The sequence below is a fragment of the Hemicordylus capensis genome, chromosome 5, assembly GCF_027244095.1.
Source record: "Hemicordylus capensis ecotype Gifberg chromosome 5, rHemCap1.1.pri, whole genome shotgun sequence".
Taxonomy (NCBI): domain Eukaryota; kingdom Metazoa; phylum Chordata; class Lepidosauria; order Squamata; family Cordylidae; genus Hemicordylus; species Hemicordylus capensis.
Window position 1 is genome coordinate 257,056,085 of NC_069661.1, and position 18,481 is coordinate 257,074,565.

An 18,481-nucleotide genomic window follows, 5' to 3' on the forward strand; every position below is an offset into this window, starting at 1 on the left:
GAATGTCTCTCCAGAGGAGAATTGGTCTTGTGGTAGCAAGCATGACTTGTCCCCATTGCTAAGCAGGGTCTGCCCTGGTTGCATCTGAATGGGAGACTTGATGTGTGAGCACTGCAATATATCCCCCTTAGGGGATGAAGCCGCTCTGGGAAGAGCATAAGGTTCCAAGTTCCCTCCCTGGCTTCTTCAAGACAGGGCTGAGAGAGATTCCTGCCTGCAACCTTGGAGAAGCTGCTGCCAGTCTGTGAAGACAATACTGAGCTAGATAGACCAGTGGTCTGACTCAGTATATGGCAGTTTCCTGTGTTCCTATGTTCTTAATTTCTGGACAGTGGAATAAATCACCTTCATGATCTCGCTGTGGTGTCCCATTTGACTGGTCCCTCTGGATGAGGTGAACATTTTGGTATGATCCAGCCAGTCAACTCTTTTGTTCTAGTGTCACTAATAAAAGGTGATGAGAATGTGGTTATGGAGATCTTGAAACGTAGAGGTATAAAGTGCACAAATAAAAGTTTTGCTTATACAAGTTCGCACCTCCCACCCTGCTGTGCACTATCTGAAGAAAAGCAATCAGTAATCTGAAGCTCCCTGACATGTACTTGCCCAACTGTTTTTGAAAATCTCCAATTTGGAAAGAGATCCTACAGTTTTGCCAGACTTCTTTGCTACTGTGCATCCCTTCAAGATCTTTCCCACCCTCTTTCACAGGAGAAGAACTTTGAAAAGAAACTCAGACATGGCAGCAGCCCTAAGAATGGAGTCAAGTTGTCAGAAACAAACTGGTAATCTGCTTTATCTTCTTACTTCTTTTACCATCAACTCCTTCTGTTGCTAAAGCTCCTCCTACCATTCCATAGTTGTAAGATTTCCTCTGCCTTCATCTTTATGGCTCTTGTTTGTACCCTTGTTTTCAACTTTTCAACAGTACTTTCTTCAGCACTGGTGCAGAACTAGAAATGAAGCCAGGATGCTAACAGAGAGATCTCCATGAGCGCTCTGTAGAATGCTACTATTAGGAACATAGGAAGCTGCCTTATATCTTCTGAATCTTGAGAAAGATGTGCCTGGGCAATATATCCTAAAACCTCATTGCACATTTGTTCTGGTATATAGCACTGATGCTTCCAGTTTGGTGTATTATCGATGACATCCCCTAAAATACTAACCATTATCTCCTCACGTTGTGCTGCTCATTATTTAGAAATTTTATTCTACAAAGGAAATTCCACCACGAGCCAGAGGGCATAGATCAGCTCCTTAAGTATGCATTAAAAAGTCATGAGATTTTTAATACATAACGTTGGTCTGAATACAGTTAGGAACTTGCCTACATTTTCAGTATTTATTATAATAAACCCTAGGGCGAATGTATGGGTATAGCATCAGGCACCTTTGTGACAGAAGGGTCCAACAGCTTTCCCTCAAGGTTATACAAACATTGCTCCAGCTACATTTCCAGATCTGGAGTGTTAAGGGGGCTTTACAGGAACTGCTTCTCACCACCACTAAAACCAGGCTAGTAAGAGAGCTACCCAGATTTCTGTGATTGCAAAGCTTGGGGAAAGAGTGTGAAGTTGGAGGACAAAAGTAGTTTTGTGGTCTCCTTGAGTCCCATTTTCTGTGGATGAAGAAAAATGGGATGACAGAGAATGAGAAATTGGCTGATATTTTCCCCCAGTAACCACTAAGGCAGTGGTCTTACGTGTGTGTGTGGGGGGACGGACCAGTAAGTGCCCCCAAAACAATCAAGGTAGGTACTTAACTTCACATTATTCATTTAGATTCCTGACTTTATTCCAGTCGTACATATAAAGAAATAGGTAGCACTCAGACTAACTGAAAGAATTGCAAGATGGTTTAATATTGCATAAGCTTTCATGGGTGACAGCCCACTTCATCAGATGCTGAGTTGTTACTGGAGAAACACAGGAAAGCAGCTTGTTGAAATCAGAGCATGGACACATTCTTGGAGTCTTAAAGGGACAGGGATTAAAATACATCAAGTGCAATCCTCATAGTGTGTTGTTAGGAAACCAGAGTCTCTGTTTAGTCCTTGTCCAACTCAGTAGCACTTTCTGATAAATTCCTGCTCTCCTCTTTCCCATTCCATACAAATACCTGAGTGAACCTTTTTCAGTACAGAACCTCTTGAATCCATGACACTGTGCCTGCTAAAATACTCATGGACGGGTTTCTTGGCAACCTTACTTCTGATGTCAGATTTGTGTCTGCTCAGCCTTTGCCCAAGGGATAATCTTGTTTGCCCCACATAATGCAAGTTAAATTTTAGGTAAAAGGTGCAGAGGTGTATCCTGTGGATGACGACATATATTTATGTACCAGACATAAGCACATCATCCAGAATGTCATGTAGGAAGCGGTCTTCAACTTTGAGGGTTACAACAATGCTCTCTAGCAGCCATCTCACATAGCCAAACAACTTTTAAAATAGGGGTGGATTGAAATTTTCCACTTCACTTTGGTGGGGGGTGAAAATGGGACAGGAAATCTGGCAGCTACATGGGGACCCTGTTAGGTTCCCCTGAAATCCATCTTTGGGGGACTTGCTGGAGATCTTGGCTGACATGCTGTGCAACATTCTGCCTGCCTTTCAACGGACACGCATGACGTTGTACAAGAATGCTCTGGCAGCAATTCTACCTTGGAGCAATAGATTTGGGTAACAAATCTGCGTCTGAGGAGAGAATGTTACTGGATGTGAAATTTGGACAAACTGTAATACTTAATTGAGAGAGCTTTAGAAATAAACACCTACATCTTAAATGCTGAGGCTAACTTTAGCAAAATAGTGTTAAATATTAACTTGCCAAATGAAGATCTATATTATCCCCTCCCCCAACAAGAAAACCCAAGTTTCAGTTGTTCTCTGGGTGCGACTGCCTTTCCACTGGTCCTTTCTCTTCTCTTGTCCTTTCTCCCCAGGAGCAGAAGAATGGGGCTGGTCTCTCCCTTCTGTGTCCCCCTTTTTGGCCTCCTGGTCTTCAGTTGCTTCCTGCAAGGTACGTCTCAGCTGGGCCTTCACTGGGTTGTGAAAACCCAAGCAAACTCTTTGTTTTAACAAAAGAAGGATCTCTTTAATGGTCTGAGAGAAGATCGGGAGGCTGAATGCTTAACTGGGGCCCTTCGAAAACAATGAAATAACTCCTGGGGTTACCCTTCCCTTGACAAGGAAATGGAAGGGATTGTTTAAAAAACTGAAACAGAGTAAAGCTTTGCCTCTGTTGATCTGCCCACCCTGCTGCCGTGTGGGTCCAATGACCTGCCTGCATGGACTCTCCTTAGGGCCTGCCTAGATAGGAGCAATGAGACACAGGCCATCCAAAACAGGAGTGGACTCTGAGGGCAGTATCCATTGTTAGCATTGCTCTTAGCCCCATTCTTCTGTGACAACCTGGAAGAAAGGAGGGAAAGCCACTTATGGTAAGCCACTGCTGCCCAGCCCTTTCTTTCTTTAAAAAAATAAATGCATTTATTAATTATTTTCAACTGTGGTTGTCTTTGGTAGAATACAAGAGGAGTTGACCGTTGCCTATAAACTGCTTATATGCATAGTAAATCATCTTTAGAATTTAGAAAAACACGGAGGCTGCTCACATGAGCAGCCCTAGGCAGGCTTGGGCAGCGGTATCTGAGTAGGGCGATTTGTGTGCCTTGCCAGGATCGTGGCCAAGCAGCCGGAGCAGACGCTGAGCCAGCGGCCTAGAGCGCCCAGCTTGAGGGGGAAATCCCTCAGTGCATCACATGCTTGGGGATATCTGGAGGCCAGGCTGCGTTTTCCAGGCCTCCAGAAATCTGTGTTGCTCAGAGCAGTGTGGATTGTGTGGGCATGCAAGCCATATGTCCCTCTCAAGGATCCAAATCATCCAGGGGGAAGGTGAGATCGAGCTTGCCTTCCTCCCTTACACTCCCCATCCAGCACTGTGAGAATGACCTTAGCATGTTCCAGGCTAAGGTACATGCTTATCACACTGACAACGGTAACAACAGGTCTTCTTATAAAAAATAGATACAATTTAAAGAAGAGACTTTAATAAAAGGTATTTTTGTTGGGTTCCTTTTTGGTCTTACATGGAATCTACCTATTCTAATATAAAAGATTTTGATCAAACAATTGATTAGTTTTCAACAGAGAAGAACTTTTGCCCAGATTTTTCCAAAACAACACCATGACTTGCATTCACCATAAAAGCAGCAATCCATTCTTCACGGAAAGCATGAGCTGGCAAGGAGCGGAGGGGGGTGGGTGGGCTGCTAAAATCACACGGGACCCTGCTGTGCATTTGGACAGAGAGTGAAGTTGTATGGGAAGAAGCAAAGCAAGCCTCCTGAAGCCTGTGGCCACTGGGGGAAATTGCGCTGGGGGAACTGCACTTTTCAGTGCCATTTGGAAGAGCCCCCATGGGCCCTGGTTAAAAGGGCAGATTGGCTTGGGTTGGAATTAGGTAACTCACTGACTCTAAGAACATAGGAACACAGGCAGCTGCCATCTACTGAATGAAACCATTGGTCCAGCTAGATCAGCATTGTCTTCACAGACTGGCAGCAGCTTCTCCAAGGCTGGAGGCAGGATCTTGGAGATGCTGCCAGGGAGGGAACTTGGAACTTTCTGCATGCAAACGGGCAGGTGCTCTTCCCAGAGTGGCCCCATCCCCTAAAGGGAATATCTTCCAGTGCTCACATGTAGTCTCCCATTCAAATGCAACCAGGGCGGACCCTGCTTAGCTAGGGGGCAAGCCATGCTTGCTGCCACAAGACCAGCTCTCCTCCCTGGTAGCCAGACTGGGATATGGTGAAAGCCAGACTGGGACATAGCGGCTTCTTGTGCCTTCCTTCAGGTCCCTGGTGTCTCGGCAGTTATGGCCACATATTCATGCTGGCCAATAATTTCACCATCAGTGACTTACTTCCACGTTAATGAACTAATCAAGCCTATTTACATGCCGATCATATTAGCAAAATGTGTTGAAAAATGGTATATAAATATTCTAAAAACAATCACATGCCACTCCTTGTCAAAAGGAAAGCCCATTTTTTCACGGTTTCTTTGTAGTTCCCTATAACATTAATGAACCAGAACCAAAAGGGCCTCAAGAAATAAGCTAAAATGCTCTTTCAGCCCCCTCTATTAAACTCTGCCCTCACTGCTTTAAAATTTGTCACCACTGATTAATCAGCTCAATCTTTAGTTGACAAACCTGCCAACTACACAAATTAAAGCTTGCATGCCTGATTAGCCCAAAGCCTATCTAGCACTTTCTGCCTACAGGTGCCTAGAAATGCAACCTGTCAAATAAATCAACAACAAATCATGTAGGGGAGAACCCAACCCCCCCAAAAGCAACAGCCACACTGAAACAGGGGGAAAAGTCAAAACGTTATGAATTTAGCAAGCAAACAGGCAAAAGCACCAGCAGAATCAAAATAAGAGGCAGAAACAGCTGTTTGGGGTCCCCATCAAGATCTGATGCTCTCAGTTTTCTGCGAGTAGCATGCCAGGTGCCTGAGGGCATTCCTGAACTGTGGAGCCACCACTGAGAAGTGACTTTGCTCCGGGCATGCATGAACCAAATCTCCCTAGGGCTTGAAACCCAAACAGGAGGCTTTACACACAAGGCTTCAACCCTGAATATCCTGTTGAGGTGGAAACATTAACACATACTTTGTTTAACTGCCTTTTTAATGATATTGCCCGTTCCATTCAGATCGCCCCCCTATCAAAAGAAACATTTAGATTGGTCTGAGGAACATTTTATTGTTTATTTTTTAGGAGATAAGCATGAAGAAGTTACTCATAGGATTGCTTGTTTTTCTTTGGAGGCATGTAAAATAAGGTGTCTGCAAACTGGCTTTTAAATTTTTACTTATGTTATTGTATTGTATTGTATTGTATTGTATTGTATTGTATTGTATTGTATTGTATTGTATTGTATTGTATTGTTCTTTGCTGTAGTGTTTATTTGGTTGTTGACCAGAAATAAATGAATTCATTCCTTCCTTTCTTCGGGAGAGAGTGTGTGCATTCACACACCAGCCAAACTTACCCCGAAGTCCCTTTGAGATCCCTGGACCCACTCCGCACATAAATTGGGCTTTGTCTTGCGAATTCTAGCTTATCTCGAGGTATTTACAGGTTTTTAAAATGCGGGTTTTAAGCTACTTTTTTCTGAAAATAGGTAGAGGCACTGACTTAGAATCATCAGCATGATAAGAGGGATACTCTCTTTAGAAATGCAGATATGGGCCTGGGTGTGCAACAAATGGGGAAAGAAACCAAGGGAAACCATTTTTTTTTTTGCAGGGGGTGAACTCCAATTCCAGTTTCAAACATTCAGATTTGGGAACCAGAAGCGAAGGGACCTCCGGTTTCCCATTACGCTTTCCCATTACGTGGCCATACTTTTTCAGGCTTTTCAGGTCCATAATGTTTTAAAGTTTTATTGCTAGTTATTTTAGACTCTTTAAAATGATATAATGTTTTAATTGTTTAAGTTTTAAGTACCTAGAGATGGGGCAGTAGATACATGTGAAGAACAAAACAAAATAAAGTTTTCCTTTCTTTCCACAAACCCTTCCAAGTTAGTTTCTCCCACCAAATCCTCATCTACCTTTTGGGGAGGCTGGAGATACTCCAGCGTCTGAGGCGAGGGGAACAATGCTTCCTTGCTCCATGGCTCCGGTGAAGGCCAGGCCCCTTTCAGAACCGACCCTGCCAGCAGCCTCCTTTTCTCTCCTTGTGCTTCTTGCATGTTTTGTGAGGAATGTGAGGAGAGGGACTCCTTTGCAAAGGTCAGAATGGTCCCAAAGAACGGTTCTGATGGTGGGGGGGGGCATTTTGGTGCCCTGCTGGCAGCCCAATGATCTGACGCCTGAGCCGACTGCCCCACCTGGCCTCACGAAAGGGCCACCCCTGCTGCCAGCAGCCATGGCTCCCCCGCTGCTCCTGTCCTTTCTCTGTGCAGATTATATCATCGCATCCTCCATTTAGCCTATGCTGCTCTACTACCTTATTTAATCATCTGCTTTGTGATCATCAGTTAATGTATTTATTAGAATTCTATCTGTGCCATTTTTATTGTTTAATAACTGCTTTTAACTTACGCTTAAATGGAACCACTAACCCTGGTTTCCCTCTTACTGGACCACAGGCAGAGGAGCAAAGTCTTGTCCGGAGGGATGGACACACTACGTGTCCTATTGCTACGCATTCATCAACACACCAATGTCTTGGCGTGAAGCAGAGGTGGGAAGTGATTCTTGGAGTTTCTGTATGCCAAACACCAAAGCCTCCTTATTTGCCCTCCAAATTGTTTCAAATGCCCCAGCCCAGTAGTGGCTGGTGAGGCCTGCTCCAGCAGGGGTTGGGGGAGGCAGTGAGGGTGGCAGACTATAATTTTAGGAACAGCCAAACCTACCTGCTGCCAGCACACAGCATCCCTAGGAACCAGCAGCAGCTCACCCAGCATCCCTCAGGGAGGGTGCCCCACCGCTCAACTGGCTTCTGAGTGTGTGTGTGTATCCCGGGGCGTAACAAGGCTGGAGCGGGCCCAGAGACAAAATTTTAAAATGGGCCCCTCGCTGATACACACACACACACACACACACACACACAAACACACACTTCGCAATATATAGCCATGTGACTTGCCTCTGGGGGGGGCCCTCGAGGCGTGGGGGCCCCCAGGCAGCTGCCTCCCCTTGCCTAATAGTAGTTACGCCCCTGTATCCGTGTGTAGCCTGTGTGTAGGGGATATTCTGCACTAGTTCCTATGCACTATCACCACATTATCCATGGGACAATGTGCATCTTTCTGTTGTAATAGTCTGTTAACATTCAAAACAAGGTCCAACAGATGCCATAGCTGTTCCTGGCAAGCACGAGAACTCCTGAAGTTTTTGGAGGGTCTTTCCCCTGCCACATTTTATGTGTGCATATGTTGTGTGTGTGGCATTGCAGATCTAACTTCTCTATCCATCCATTGTACTGATCAACAGAGGCTGCCCATGCAGGAACAATCTATCTTTTCATAGGTTCTTTGTGAGATGTGTCTAGTGAAACATTGTCCCTTGAAGCAATTGTTTACCCAAAGAACTTCCCCCTGAAGAAGCAGTCTATTAACATTCATCAAAACATCCCGTTAATTAAAAAAAGGTCACATTAGAAAAGGATATCACAGATATCAAGATATCACAGCATTCTTTTCTTTTCTTGTCACTGTAGAGGTATGAGAAATGATGCATATGCCGGTGAACACAGGAAGGTAGACTGTCATTGAAGAAGGAGTCTCTATAGCCTAATCCAGACATTAGTAAAAAGAGACTCTGTGCCTGGGTACAGTGTCTCGAACAGGACTAAAAATCTGGCCCGGGCTCTGTCACGTAACCCTTGCAGTTGCTGCTCACGCTTACATCTGTGATGGCGGGTGCTTCCATGATCAGAAAGGGCCCCAGCCTCATTCACCTCTTCAGACAAATGCCTCTATAAGAGTGAGTGGCAGCTGCAGAGATGAGTGATGGGATGGGGGCGGGACTTCCAGCCTCATCTGAGGCACTGTACCCGGGGGGGGGCAGCATCTCTCTCTCTCTCCCCCCCTCACCCTCATCCCCCTCCCTCTCATCTGAATTAGGCTTATGTGATGCTGCAAAAGAAGAAAACTGGCACAATCATGTTAGAAAGAGAAAGTAACAGATGAGAATACACAGTCACCTTCCTCCCTTGAGTAAGAGCTCTGGAAAAAGATTGTAAAGTTGCTGCATGTCCCTTAGTAGTAATGTTGCAGCCACACAACAAAGAGTTTGACAAATCTTTGGGAATTGCAAGTCAGGAACCAGAAGGGAGAGAAGGAGGCTTCTCTCCATCTTCACATTTCCCCACCTCCCATCAGAGCAGCAGGACACAAGGTAGGCAGGGGAGCGGAAGGAAGGAAGGAAGGGGGCTTTTCAGGTGGCCAAGGGCTGAAAGGGGAAAAACCCGAATGCTTTCCTGGCTTGAATTACTGTAAAACGTGGACCAGGCAACATAGAATATAAGAACAGCCCTGCTGGATCAGGCCCAAGAATGCCCATCTAGTCCAGCATCCTGTTTCACACAGTGGCCCACCAGATGCCTCTGGGGAGCCCACAGGCATGTGCATGCCCTCTCTCCTGCTGTTGCTCCCCGGCAACTGGTATTGTGTGGCATCGTGTCTCTGAGGCTGGAGGTGGCCCACAGCCACCAGATTAGTAGCCATTGATAGACCTGTCCTCCATGAATCTGTCTAAGCCCCTTTTCAAGCCATCCAAGCTGGTGGCTATCACCACATTCCATGGCAAAGAATTCTATAGATCAATTATGTGCTGTGTGAAGAAGTACTTCCGCTTGTTGGTCCTAAATTTCCCAACCTTCAATTTCATTGGGTGATCCCTGGTTCTAGTGTTGTTGAGAGAGGAGAAAAATTTCTCTGTCCACGCTCTCTACTCCATGCATAATTTTATACACCTCGATCATGTCGCCTCTTTTCCAAGGTAAAGAGCCCCAGATGCTGTAGCCTTGCCTCAGAAGGAAGGTGTTCCAGGCCCCTGATTGTCTTGGTTGTCCTCTTCCGCACCTTTTCCAGTTCTACAATATCCTTCTTAAGATACGGTGACCAAAGCTGTAGATGTGGCTGTGCCATAGATTTGTATAAGGGCATTATTATATTAGCATTTTTATTTTCAGTCCCCTTCCTAATAACTCCTAGCATGGAATTAGCCATTTTCACAGCTGCTGCACACTGAGTCAACACTTTCAATGAGCTCACCACCACAACCTCAAGATCTCTCTCCTGAAGTTGGGGTTGTTGTTTTGTTTTGCCCCAATATGCATCATCTTACACTTGCTTACATTGAACCGTATTTGCCATTTTGTCGCCCACAGTTTGGAGAGATTGGAGTTCATCACAATCTGTTTTGGATTAAACAGCACTGGTCCCAGTACCAATCCCTGGGGGAACTCACTTCCTACTTCCCTCCATTCTGAAAACTGTCCATTTATTTCTACCCTCTATTTCCTGTCCTTTAACCAGTTACCAATCCACACATGAACCTGTCCCCTTATCCCATGACTGCTAAGTTTACTCAAGACCCTTTGGTGGGGAATTTTGTCAAAAGCTTTTTGGAAGTCCAAGTATACTATGTCACCCAGATCACCTTTATCCACATGCCTGTTGACACTCTCAAAGAACTCCAAAAGGTTAGCAAGGCAAGATTTTCTCTTGCAGAAGCCATGCTGTTTCTCCTTCAGCAAGGCCTTTTCTTCTATATGTTTAACAATTCTGTCCTTAAGTGTGCTTTCCATCAATTTACCCGGCACCGAAGTTAAGCTGACTGGCCTGTAATTTCCCAGATCCCCCCTGGATCCCTTTTTGAAAACCGAAGTTAGATTGGCTGCTTTCCAGTTCTCTGGTACAGAGCCTGACTATAGGGACAAGTTAAATATTTTTGCTAGGAGATCAGCAATTTCACATTTGAGTTCCTTCAGAATTCTTGGGTGAATGCCATCTGTTAATTGGCGATTTGTTAATTTTTAGTTTTTCCAGACAGTTTAGAACATCTTCCCATGTCCCCCTGTGATGAAACAGGTGTGACTCTATGTTTTCCTGGGATCTACCTTCAGTAGAGAGATTGCTCTGATCCCAAATTCAGGAGCACACTTCTAGGTAGACTGCCACCAGTTGAAGAATGATCTAAACCACTGAGCAGGCTTAGACATGGCTTCAACAGCCAAGAACTGTCCGGCTTGGGACTTACAGGCACTGTACAGCCAGAGTCCACACAATCCAGCTCTAGACAACAAGATGTTGTTTTGAAATCAACTCAACAGTAGCGAATGACCTTACGAGGCACATGGGGAAATGTTTTGCAAGTAACCCTCCAGAACCTGCTAAATCAGACTGAAGCCACTTCTAAGTATAGGAACTTTATTAAGAAACAAGGATTGCACACGGAATAAGGAACTGGGGGAAAATAGGGTGCAACTGGGAGTAAAGAAAGGAATACAGGAATTCAAAAGAAAATACAAAAAGCATTTACTAACTGACTAGCACTGAGCTTTACCTTCGTCTACCAGTAGGCAGGTCCTTGGCTGGGAGACCGTTAATCTCTGCAGTTTCTCCTGTGGAACACCCATTTGCAGATGAAAAGGGGTGGACACTGGCCAGGCCTTTGTCCTCTAGCTTTAAAAGCCACAAGGGAGGGGGTGAGTTGGGCCCAGGCAACTGTGGGTCTCACACCTGTCTGTAGTTCAAAGAGTATTCTAATTTCCTCCCCTCTGGGTGCTAAGATGCAAGGTGGCCCTATCTCCTGTGTCAGATAAGATTAGGGAATTGGTGAAAGGAAGGGCTGTTAGAGATTGTGGAGTGATGCTCTCGCTTCAAGATGATGGAGGTCTGTGTTTGTCACACACCCCAAATTGGCCCAGTTCTTCAGCTACTAAACCTGAAAAGCTCAATTCTGGAAAGAGTATACTGTATGCTTGGTCAGTATCCTCTGCTATGAAGACAGATGCAAAGAACTCATTCAGCTTCTCTGCAATCTCCTTATCTTCCTTAATAATCCCTTTCATGCCCTCATCATCTAAGGGGCCAACAGCCTCCCTGGCAGTTTTTCTACTTCTGATATATTTAAAGGAGCTTTTGTTATTCCCTTTGACATTTCTAGCTATATGCTCCTCAAACTTTCTTGTTGGATCCCTTATTGTCTGCTTGCATTTCCTTTGCCAGAGTTTATGTTCCTTCCTGTTCTCTTCATTTGGGCAGGACTTCCATATTCTGAAGGAAGTCTTCTTCCCTTTTATAGCTTCCCTACTTGTTAGCCATGCTGGCGTCCTCCTGAACTTGGTGGTACTTTTCCTCCTTCTTGGTATACAGTCCAACTGAGCTTCTAGTATTGTGGTTCTAAATAAGTTCCATGCTTTCTGGAGTGATTTGACCCTCCTGAATTTCCCTTTCAGCTTCTTTTTTACCAGTCACCTCATTTTTGAGAAGGTTTCCTCTTCTGTAGTCCAACGCATCTGTGTTGGACTTCCTTGACAATTCTCCACTTGCATATATGCTGAATTGGATCACACTATGGTCACTGCAACTCTGACATCTCACACCAGGTCCTGGGCACCACTCAGGATTAAGTCCAAGGTCGTCATCTCTCTGGTTGGTTCTGTGATCAACTGTTCTAAGGCACAGTCATTTAGCATGTCTAGAAATTTGGCCTCTCTTTCATTACCTGAATGTGAATTTACCCAGTCTGTGTGTGGGTAGTTGAAGTCACCCATTATTACCACCCTATCTCTCTTTGACACCTCTCTTATTTGCTTCTCCAGAGGGCAATAGCACGTCCCTAGTAACACATTTCCTTTCAGTCCACAGAATCACCCATAATGATTCTGTGGAGGACTCTGGTCCACCAAGGTTTTCTAGCTTGTTGGAATCTATCCCTTCTTTAATACACAATGCTACTCCACCTCCAAGGCACCCCTCCCTGTCCCTTCTGTAGAGTTCATATCCAGAAATAACCGTGTCCCACTGGTTCTCACAGTTCCCCAGGTCTCCGTTATACCCACTATATCTATGTTGAGATAAGAATGCTTGGGGCCATAATGTTTACCTCTTATTTGAGGCAAGTATTAAGAGGCTCCAAGGGTTTATTTCTGAGCAAGGAATGATGGAACTCAAAACCATCTCTAGTTCACTAGAGTGAAACTTCTCCTCTCCTCCTCTCAGGCTGACTGTGAAACCTATGGCCAAAATGGCCATCTGGCCTCCATCCACAATGAATTTGAGATGGCTTCAGTATACACATACATTGTGAACAACTTTAACAATGTGAAAAATTTCTGGATTGGACTGAAGAGCAGAGGCACTGGGCAGGTGAGTGTGGGCAATCTTTACTTCCAGGGGTGTAGGTATAATTGAGCAGATGGATTCAAAGAACCTGCGCCTTCCAGCTCCTGAGGGCCCTCCAGCTCCACCCCTCCCTATTTTCTTCATTATCTCCCTCACTCTGATGGGCCACCAGGGAGAGGGGTGAACACGGGCCCCCTCTCCCCTAACTACGCCTCTGTTCACTTCTCCTTCTTGCCAGGGTTCAGGGGCTGCGGGGACGGCAGCCTGAAAGGGGAGGGAGAAGCCACCGAGGGAGGGAAAGAGCAAAGCTAGGAAAGTGGTGTGGAGGTAGAGAGGGGAGGGAGAAGGGAAGCAGACCTACAGCCAGCCATCAGTCTTTCCAGAATCTGCTTGAAACCCCATCCTGTGACTCAGGACCCCATTTGAATTGCTCCCGTAGATGACTGTTTCCCTTTCTGGGCTGACCCAATGAAAAGGAGTTGCTCAGGGTGCTTCTAGCTTTATGGAAGGACATACGAACATAAGAAGAGCCCTGCTGGATCAGGCCCAATGCCCCACTACTCCAGTGTCCTGTTTCTCACAGTAGCCCACTAAAGTTCCCCGGCAGGAGATGATGAAGGCATGCCCCTCCTTCAGCTGTTGCTCCCCTGCAGCTGGGATTCAGCAGCATCCTGACTCTGAGCCTGGAGATGGCCGATAGCCATCAAGACTAGCAGCCACTGAGAGACCTGCTTTCCATGGATTGATCTAAGCCCCTTTTAAAGCCATCCAAACTGGTGGCCATCTGAAGACAGATTCATTGGAAGCCCTGCCCTGGAGACAGCCTGAGGAGAACAAGGCCATGCGAGTTCCAGAGTGGAAAGAAATGTGCTGCCGACTATTTTTCTCTGCAGATCTGGATGTCAGAAGTTGTATAGCACATATTTTAGATCTGCCTTTGACTTCTGTGGGGTTTGATATTGGACAGCAATTCCTGAATGGCACGTGATTGAACTAAATATTTAGGTTTGATGCCTGCCAGAGCTGTCCAGTCTAAAGCATTCAAGTTTTGCATTTGAAGGTTAAAAAAACCAACCTTATCCCAAATGCATATATTGGTGTTTATTTGAGTTCCATAATTGCGTTACTTTTAGCTGTATTTGCACTTTTAACTCATAAGCTTTCTCGAAACTTTGGTGAAGGGTGAAGTAGCAATTCTTAAAATTGAAATAAACGAACAAATAAAGATTCAAATGTTGGATTTGAAATTTCACATCCTATTATTTCTGAACTTGCCCCAATTGATTGGGGAAATACAACTGCTGTATCGCTTCCATCATTACTCGCTGTTTTGGCCTAACGGTCTTTTAGCAAGTGCAGAGGCAGACAGGCTGGCCCCAGAGCTCAAGGGCTGTGGAGCTGGAAGTATCTCGCATCCAATTCATAAATGATCTAGAATCTGGGATAAGCAGCGAGGTGGCCATATCTGCAGATGGCACCAAACTATTTAGGGTAGTGAAATCCAAATCCGATTGGGAGATTGTTTCCTCACAATCAAAATTGTGACAATTTTGAGAAAACCATTCCTCAAAATTGTCTCCTTTTCTCGGGCATTGTATTTTCTATTTTAAATTCTATTTTGTATTTTGTATCGGAAATACATTTGCTCAGGTATTTTGTATTTTGCGTCTAATATACTTTTAAGAAGTATTTGGCTCATCTCTGATCAGCTCCCATGGGAATCTTCATGGCTAAGAGGTGGGGGAGGGAGTCCAGGAGCAGACGGTGCCTCGGCTTGTGCAGAAGTCAGTCAGTGGGAGGAGAGCTGGTCCTGTGGTAGTGAGCACGAATTGTCCCCTTTGCTAAGCAGGGCCTGCCTTGGTTTGCATTTGGATGGGTGACTACATGTGAGTGCTGTACGGCATTCCCTTTAAGAGACAGGGTCATAGTTGACCCTTACAGGGAGCCAGCGTGGTGTAGTGGTTAGAGTGCTGGACTAGGACCGGGGAGACCCGAGTTCAAATCCCCATTCAGCCATAAAACTAGATGGGTGACTCTGGGCCAGTCACTTCTCTCTCAGCCTAACCTACTTCACAGGGTTGTTGTGAAAGAGAAACTCAAGTATGTAGTACACCGCTCTGGGCTCCTTGGAGGAAGAGCGGGATATAAATGTAAAATAATAATAATAATAATAATAATAATAATAGTTCAGTGGAAGAGTATCTGTATGCTGGGAGAGACTCCTGCCTGAAACCTTAGAGAGCTGCTGCCAGTCAGTTTCGACAATATTGAGCTAGATGGAGCAATGGTCTGACTCAGTATAAGATGGCTTCCTATGTTCCTAACTGCCCCTATTTACTTCCAGGCATGGCTGCCAGCGGGGTGGTGAGGGGGGTGGGATGACCCAGAGCTTTCTGCAGAGTCCATAGGCAAAACACTAAGACACCAAGCTGTGCACAGCCAGACATTTCACACACTGAAGGCATTGTGTGGTATGTAAGTGGCATTTGTTGACAACGCAGGGCATAACTTCACCAAAGAACCACCACCCTCTTGGCATCAAAGTCAGTCGAGGACAGGCACTCAAGGCTGGTGGGACTCTCTCTCCTGTGAACTGGCCCTGAGCCTCAGCATGCTTCTCTCTTTCAGGTGGAGAAGAGCTCTCCTGCCTCTATGTAGTTATGTGTTTGGTGGATATCCCACTCCATCTCAGGGGCTTAGGCTGGCTTCGAACATTAGTCGTCCTGTCTTTCTTGGGTTCACAATCTGAAGTTCTACAGGGTGGGTACCAAACCCCGGCACGGCAAGGAGGGATCTGGGTCTTGCTCTGCAAACACTTTCTCCCCTTTTCCTGTTTCTTTACAGAACAGAAGGTGGAAATGGACAGATATGGCCGTTGTCAAATATATGCCTTGGGCAAAGGGGCATCCTATCCTGAAAGAGACGAGGGAGGGCTGCGCAGAGGTGACTGTGAATGGTAAGGAAATGGTTAAGTCATGTGGGTCTCCAAGTTGGAGTGCTGGGTAGATTAGAGGTGATGAACCCCCGGAGAATGGGGACACCTACACAGCATCATTCTACTAACTTAGATGTGGCGGTGGGGGCTAGGCTGCTCATCTCATGCCTACTACCCTAATAGTAGATGTGTTTTAACACTTTTGGGGTGTTTTATTACCACTAGCAAAAAACCCATAGAGAAATCAATTGGAAACTCCAGCACAGGCAGGTCACTGCTTGCCAGAGCAGGCAGTGGGTATCCCTGGTTGGTGACAGAGGTCTCTCTGGCTCTGCCAGCTAGCGGGCTCTCTCTTGCATACCGTCATTTTTTCCAGAGCATTGGTCTTTGAGAGAGAGAGAGCCAGCCAGCTGGCACAGCCAGAGAGACCTCTGTCCCCAATCCTGGACACCCACTGCCTCCTACAGCAAGCAACAACTTTTAAAGTAGTAGGGCTGTGCATATCTGGAAATGCTGGCATCGGGTCTGACCCATTCCCACAAATGTCAGTTTGGGGTCCATTAGACCCTTCAGATTGTTGGGGTTGGGGGTCCAGTTTCCCCCCTGACTATCCAATTACTTTTTAAAAGTGACCAGGAAATACTTACTGTGAGGTCACATCAGAGAATCACAGGAGAAACCCAGACATTGTCCGCTTTCAGTTTTAAATTGTTAAGTTTAACCCCCCCCCCCAGCTTAAAACTGTTTAAAAAATGCATGGGCAGGCAGGCAGGCAGGCAGGCAGGCAGATGCCTGCAGATGACTTAAAAACAAACAACCCCCCAGCCGCAATAGGTGGAGAAAAAATAATGCAGATTCTCGCCACCATTTGGAGTTCTGAAATGCTCCGAAAATTACCAAACCACATTGGAGAACTCTGGACTGACCTAGGCTTTCCAAGGTCGGGTTCGGGTTTTCTCTAACACCATCCAATGTGGCCCAAAGGAGCATTTCCAACCTTCCCAATCTGAACTTGCACAGTGACTCTTATGCAGGAGTGTGGCTCTCTTAGATCTCGCAGGGGAAGAGTAACTGTCCCTCTTCAGCCCAGCATCACCTTCTCTCCAGTGGCTCTTGCTGGGATCTCCCTTGTGTTGATTTTGCCTCTTTGGGACAGCAAATTCTCTTCTCATTCCTTTTACTATTTAACCAGTTTTGAGTCCATTTTTGTTGAAAAGTGGTATATAGATTATGGTGGTCATCATCATCATCATCATCATCATCATCATCATCATCATCATCATCCCAGTGGTTGGCACCCTAGGTACAATTCCAAAACAACATGAAGAGCACCTCAGCACCATAGGAGCCACAGAAATCACCATCAGCCAATTACAAAAAGCAGCTTTAGTGGGAACAGCCTATATTCTGCGACCATATCTATAATAACCAACAGTACTGATGATAAAATTCAGCCATCCCAGGTCCTTGGGAAGGACTCTATGTCTGGATAAAAACAAACCAGTCAATAACACCTGTCTGACTCTGTAAACAAGGAATAATAATAATAATAATAATAATAATAATAATAATAATAATATCATCATGCAAACAATTGGCATTAAAACCCTGCATGAGTTGATATGGAACAGATATATATTGCAATAGTTTTGAAGTCATTTTAGGTCCCACGTTACACTTAAGAGGTTCCATTCCAAATATTTAAACTTTATTCAGGATTTTATCTTAACAATAATTTAGTTACAAACTCAGCTAAGCACAACAGTCAGCAGTTTGGCTCAGTGACCACTTGAAAATGGAATCATACATGGAATCATAGGGAAAATGAATAAAAACCCCATTCTCATGGTCAATAAAATTACAGTGCGTACCACAAAAATAATCAATTATTATTTATTAACCAGTCACTCTGACTTCTAGCAAAATAATACTTCCTCCCAGGCCCGTCGCCAGCTGGTGGCATGGTATGGACCTGCCACACCAAAAGATTCTCTTTCCTCCCCAGCCTCACTGACTGTTTTCACTGAACATTTTATCACCTGCCTCCCCTGACTTCTGCAAACTGCCCCACCCCACCCGACCCCTACAGGCCTGCCTCCTCCCAACTAAACTCACCCATATTAGTTTATCAGATCCTAATGATGACATTGCTTCAGCCAGGGCTACTTTTAATGAACGGAAGGCATTACGATGTCCGGTCTTGTTTCTCTATTCTCTTCTAGATATTAAGCAATGGAAGGATGTCAGCTGTGGAGAAAAAAAACCTTTCCTGTGCAAAATTCCACTCTACTGAGGGCAGCCATTAACAGGCGCAACAACTCTGAGAACAGGGGAGACCCAGAGGCCCTTTTCAAGTGGCCACATGAATTACATTGCAATAGCTCTGGCCCCTGAATGGCTATGGGCCAGATGGCCTCTTCCTGGGCTGTGACACCAATCAACTCTCTTTCTAGTACATATGTGGCTCCGTCTCTGTCTTGTTCTGTACATTCACAGAAACGGAAAAGGCGTTCTTGCGTCAGAACACCTTATCAAGCTGTAAAAAATCATTAAAAATACGCAGATGGGCTGGTTTACTTAAAATTCAACACACAGAGTCCTGTGATTCTGAACTACATGTGTGCTTATTTCCGAGCTCTCTGTCCAGTCATTCCCAATTTCTGATTTT

The 18,481-nt window shown here is 45.3% G+C and overlaps 1 protein-coding gene across 1 annotated transcript in view; it reads left to right on the top strand.

Moving 5' to 3' along the window:
• The window catches only part of LOC128327463 (C-type lectin-like), a 35,013-nt gene extending 16,865 nt beyond the window's left edge, over window positions 1–18,148 (top strand). The window contains exons 6-10 of the mRNA XM_053256259.1: window positions 2,947–3,023; window positions 7,170–7,264; window positions 12,756–12,902; window positions 15,723–15,834; window positions 18,036–18,148. Of these exons, the coding sequence (XP_053112234.1) occupies window positions 2,947–3,023; window positions 7,170–7,264; window positions 12,756–12,902; window positions 15,723–15,834; window positions 18,036–18,106 (502 nt within the window). The 3' untranslated portion in view covers window positions 18,107–18,148. The remainder of the gene's footprint in view (window positions 1–2,946; window positions 3,024–7,169; window positions 7,265–12,755; window positions 12,903–15,722; window positions 15,835–18,035) is intronic.
• The last annotated feature ends 333 nt before the right edge of the window (window positions 18,149–18,481 follow it).